Raw genomic sequence first — 4799 nt, 5'->3', positions numbered from 1 at the left:
GCTATAAACATATATTTCCATGGGGAGGTCTTAGCCACTCTGCCAATACTAGGAAGCAAGTAGCTGAGACACCAGCTCCAGAAGCTCACAAGGTGGCCAGGCCTTCTAGCACCAGGCACAGGATGGCATCTGGGTTCCCATAAGACCCTGTGGTTGACTTGAACTTGACAGTAGAGTTAGGCTCAGCTCTCATTTTACCCAGCTGTCTTTACATTCACAAGCCAAGCATCCAGCACCCATTAGTTGAAGATAGCATGCTGTGGCCCAATCTTCATCCCCATAGAGGATATCCATGACTTGTGCCAAAACTAAGAACCAATATATTTTTTAATATAAAAAGACCAATGAAAAATTTATTTATAAATTTTTCACGATGGGCTACAAGTCTATATCGTACGCTCAGGAGTGTGCCACAGACTTCATACAGACAGAAGAGACCAAACCATTTGAAGCTTAGGCATAGGCCTAGGAAGTCTTAACATTAATTAACATAATTAAAAAGGCATTTGCATGTAGAAAAAACATACAGAACTCCTTTTGAAGTAATCTGTGCTTGTCTCAATGTCTGCCAGTTTCACGACGACGTTATCACTATTCTTCCCACACTGGTTCATAAAAGCTGCAGAAGGACCAAAGAATATGACCAGGCGGCACAAAAGGCCTCCACCCACCTGTGTCCTCAAGTGCTCCCCATTTTTGCCCGTAGGGTCAGCAGCACTTCTACGAAGGGGAAACCTCATTTAAATTTGAATAATTCAGCCTCCCTTTTATTTCCCAGGATCAAAACAACAAGGGGTGTGGGGTTGCATAGAAAATTGGAACCACAGAAACCAGGAAGTCTCCTTTCAGGGACAGCAAGTGACGCTCCAGCACCTCCTCCAGCCCCGGTCCATGGTGCAGCCCCTCCCTCATGGCAGGATCCTCAGATCATAATGGGGTCCTGGAGCCAGGGCCGAGAAAGGGCACCACAGCCCTTCCACTCACTCAGCAAATAGCATGAGAGATTCACAGTCTTTATAGGAATTTTATAAAAATATAAATATGGGTACACAACAGCCTTCACAACGCTGGATACAACGCCCTTTAAAATTGGGTTTATAACCAAGATTCAAAAAATATACCTAAAACTTGGCTTAAAGTATGTTAAGATTTTTATATTGTCATAAATGTTATGACACTTATTTAATCGTGGCAAATTCATTTACTTTTTTAAAAAAGTGTGCAACAGACTATTAACTATAATAGAAGTCACTAGGAAAGAGCAACATCCTCTCAAAATCCCCACGTCCCAGCCACGCGGGCTTCAAGGTCCCACTGGAACTTCGCTAAACTAGCCGGTGTCGGGGATGGTGGCCTCTCACAGAAGGGGGAAGGGAGACAGATCCTGGGCTCCCTAAACTCACTCAGAATCCAGGGAACGGAGGAGAGAGGTGTGGAAGATCAGGGATTTGGTGGGGGAGGGACTAGCAATGGGAAAACCATAGGGTTAGGCGGTATTTTCAGTGCAACCAAGAAATGGTAGACTCAAGTTTTTAGTTTTAAGGAAAAAAAAAATGCATCTTTCTCCCAAAACCACGCACAATATTTCCAAACAAAAACTCAAGCGCACAAACTTCACCCACAAATATACACACACGTGATAAATAGTTTGGGACATCAGGAACCGGGAGTGTCCCCTTCCTCGCGCGAAGGCGCGCACGCAGATGGTAGAGCCGAGTACTGGTTGCTTGGCGGCCGCCAGCGGCGGGAGTCGCACTGCGGGCGGGCGGGTCCCACGGGCGGCGGTGGGAGCGTGAGTCCGCCCGCGCCTTTCACCTTCCGGAGAAAACATTTCAAGCTGAGGATCCGGTATCTCGGGATTCCGAAGTCTCCCGGTGTGAGACTCAAATTTCAAAATGGGTTGGAGGCTGCGCCCCGCCCCCACCCTCAAGGCGATCGGGAGCCGTGGGAAGGCTCTGGGGCACCGCGAGGCTCCGAGGACTGCCGAGGGGAGGCGCTCTCTGGCGAGAGCCGAATCCTGGGGGCCACGGACGTGGAGACCTAGCCCGATTTCCACGCAGGCCAGCAAACCTGGCGCACACCGAGGTAGTTGGCGGGAAGGTAGAGCAGAGAAGACGCGGGCGAAGGTCAAGGTCCGGGGTCGGGGTGGGTATCACCGGCCGCTGGCCGCGTACTTGGCCTTGGTGATGAGATAGAGCACGATGTCCTGGTGGCCCCCGAAAGCGGCGATGTGCAGCGCGCTCCAGCCGTCGCGGTTGGCTAGGCGGATGTCTGCGCCGAACTTCACCAGCAGCTTCACCAGCTCCAGGTTGCCATCGATGACTGACTGGTGTAGTGCTGTCTGGCCCTCCGGCCCGAACGAATTGACGTTGAACTCGCAGTTAGTCATGTTCTGCAGCAGCGACTGCAGCTCCTGCGTGTTGCCCTTGCGCACCGCTTCCTGGAAGATGCGCTGCGTCTGCGGCGCCGAGCAGGTGGACAGCTCGGCTTGGCTCATGCTGCGGCAGAGCTAGGGCGGCGGGCCGCGCCCGGGCTCAGCGCGGGCGGCGGCTGCAATGCGGGCCCCGGGCTGTCTCGGGGCGTGTCTCGAGGCACGCCTCGGCGCATGGAGGGCGCTGCGCCCCCGGGCCCCGCACGCTGCCCCTGCGCGCTCCGGGCGCTCGGGGCCGAGGGCCGCCGGCGCGGGACCCCTGCTGCATCCAGCCACGCCCAGGAGGGCGGGCGACAGGGCTGAGTGCTGGTTCGAAGGACCTGGAGCAGCCAGAGGCCGCGACGCTAGCAATCGTAGTGCCTTCGGGGTTAGGCTGCGCTCCTACTGAACTACACTTGCGTCTCTTCGCAAAGCAGTTCTAATTCGCCCGCCGCTTCCCAGCGTCTTTTAGTGTCCTTATATTTGCATAACAATGAACGCTCTTGACGCGCACACCAGGGCGCTCTTGATTGGGCCGTGCCCACGTGGGGGCGGGGCGGAGGCCGGGTCGTGCAGCTACGCGGTATACGACAGGGGGCGCTGGTCTGGGCCAGCCCTGGACGGGGTGGTCAAGCGACCAACCATAGGGTTTTTCCAGCGCTGCTGCGGCGTCTTGGGTCCGCTTGCCCCGGGTGTATAACCTCCTCCGCAGTTTTCTTCTTCCTTCATAGATCTCGGGAAATGCGAGTACCTTGCGCAGCCTCTCCGGGGCCTGGACCTGGCGCTCACGGGTGGCAGTTTCATGAACCACTCGGTTGGGTTGCGTGGCCCTCCACCACTTTGGTTCTTTCTACTCCAGTGTAACTTTCCAGGCAGCTTGGGCAGCTGTTGTGTTTGGCCTCATCCACACTGATGAAAGGAGCTCCAAGCTCCCAAGTCACCCCATTGTAGGGGTTCCACTTTCCTCTCCAGAAGGCTGGGACAGGCTCACGCTCTCTCTGTGTCTCTCTGTGTTATGGTGGGCAGTTCGTCACTTCTTCGGATGTGTGCTTGTGCTGTTCAGCCCTTGTCAGCATGTACATAAGCCTGTCTAGTGAGATGCACAGCGTTGCCCTGTAAGGGGGTCTTGAAATAACTCATTTCCAAACCATAAGCCCCACATTTTATTGACCACTCGTAACAGGAGGTGCTGATGTTGGCTGGGGAGGCAAGGCTCCACATTTCCTCATTATGTTTTACAGCTTGCAGCTTCGCTGTGGTTGCTGAAAATTAAGGAGGAATGATCTTAAGACTTGACAGAGCAGGAGGCAGGGCACGCCACGGCTTGATTTGTTCAGAAGCCTAGCTGGGAATTCCAAGCAGGCAGCCGTAGGCCTCAGCTGAGGAGACCACCCTGGCAGGCTCCGCATCTGGGGAAACTTCTTTTGGTAGGTGCTTCTACCCAGACTCAGAACTGTATTGTTCTTACCAGGCATGCCCCCAACCCTACTTTGTGCTATGGGAAGAACTAGCTAAAATAAATGGAGAAAGCAGGCAAATGTTCTCCAGGACTGTCCATCTTTGCATCTTTGGCCAGTTAACTTTATGACCCTGGCTGACTTTTTTTTTTTTTTTTTTTTTTTTTTTTTTTGAGTCAGGGTTTCTCTGTGTAACTCTGGCTGTCCTGGAAGTAGCTCTGTAGACCAGGCTGGCCTTGAATTCATAGAGATTTGCCTGTGTCTGCATCCTGAGTGCTGGGATTAAAGGCTTGTGCTACCACTGCCCAGCCTGGCTGACTGATTTAAGGGCCACTCTCTTCTGGTAGCCTGGGAATCTGAATCCCTTGTATATGCAGCTTGGAGATCTCTCTGGTCTCCCAGAAATCCAGTCTATTGAGTTCTGCCCATTTGGTCCCCTGTCCCCACTTTATGCCTCACTGTTTCAAGATTTCAAGGGGAACCCTTAAGGTTCTTGCCACTGCAGAGGTAGATTGAGGCTCAGGTGGGGATACTGACTGGTATCTTGATGCTGATTGTATTCTAACCCAGAACAAGGTGGGCATGGAGAAGAGAGAGTTCTGGAATGGTCAGGAGGGCAGGATCTGCTCCCTGGTTGGCACATGGTTGCATGCATCTGCATAGGGCTTGGGGACATCAGACAGGCAGGAGACCACACCTTGGGGTGAGCAGAGCCCTTACTCACCAAACCCAGGGCTATCTCTTGAAGGTGAATGAGTCCCCAGATGGGCCCCTTCCTAGGTGGGCTCCAGCCTGGCCTGAGGAAGGGCATCTGAGATGCTTGCCCAGCACAGAGCCTGGGAGAAAGTCCTGTCGACATCCGCAGCAGGCGGCAGACAAAGAGACCCTGTGTGAGCTCAGTGTGGGAATGCAAGGCCGCCACCACAGGGGCT

At 53.6% G+C, this 4799-nt stretch overlaps 1 protein-coding gene across 1 annotated transcript; it reads right to left on the bottom strand.

The window, feature by feature from the left end:
- Positions 1–309: 309 nt before the first annotated feature.
- On the bottom strand, positions 310–2996 carry Nrarp (NOTCH regulated ankyrin repeat protein). Its single transcript, XM_051184787.1, has one exon. The coding sequence runs from the start codon at positions 2495–2497 to the stop codon at positions 2153–2155; it is 345 nt and encodes a 114-aa protein (XP_051040744.1). The 5' UTR covers positions 2498–2996; the 3' UTR covers positions 310–2152.
- Between the last annotated feature and the right edge of the window lie 1803 nt (positions 2997–4799).

Source organism: Phodopus roborovskii, unplaced genomic scaffold, assembly GCF_943737965.1.
Source record: "Phodopus roborovskii unplaced genomic scaffold, PHOROB, whole genome shotgun sequence".
In the NCBI taxonomy this organism is placed as follows: Eukaryota; Metazoa; Chordata; class Mammalia; order Rodentia; family Cricetidae; genus Phodopus; species Phodopus roborovskii.
The sequence above is the reverse complement of the archived record's forward strand: the minus strand, read 5'-3'. Positions and strand labels throughout refer to the sequence as shown.

Excerpts from the sequence above, each read along its gene's own strand:
- Nrarp (XM_051184787.1), bottom strand. The coding sequence starts at position 2,497 with ATGAGCCAAGCCGAGCTGTCCACCTGCTCGGCGCCGCAGACGCAGCGC.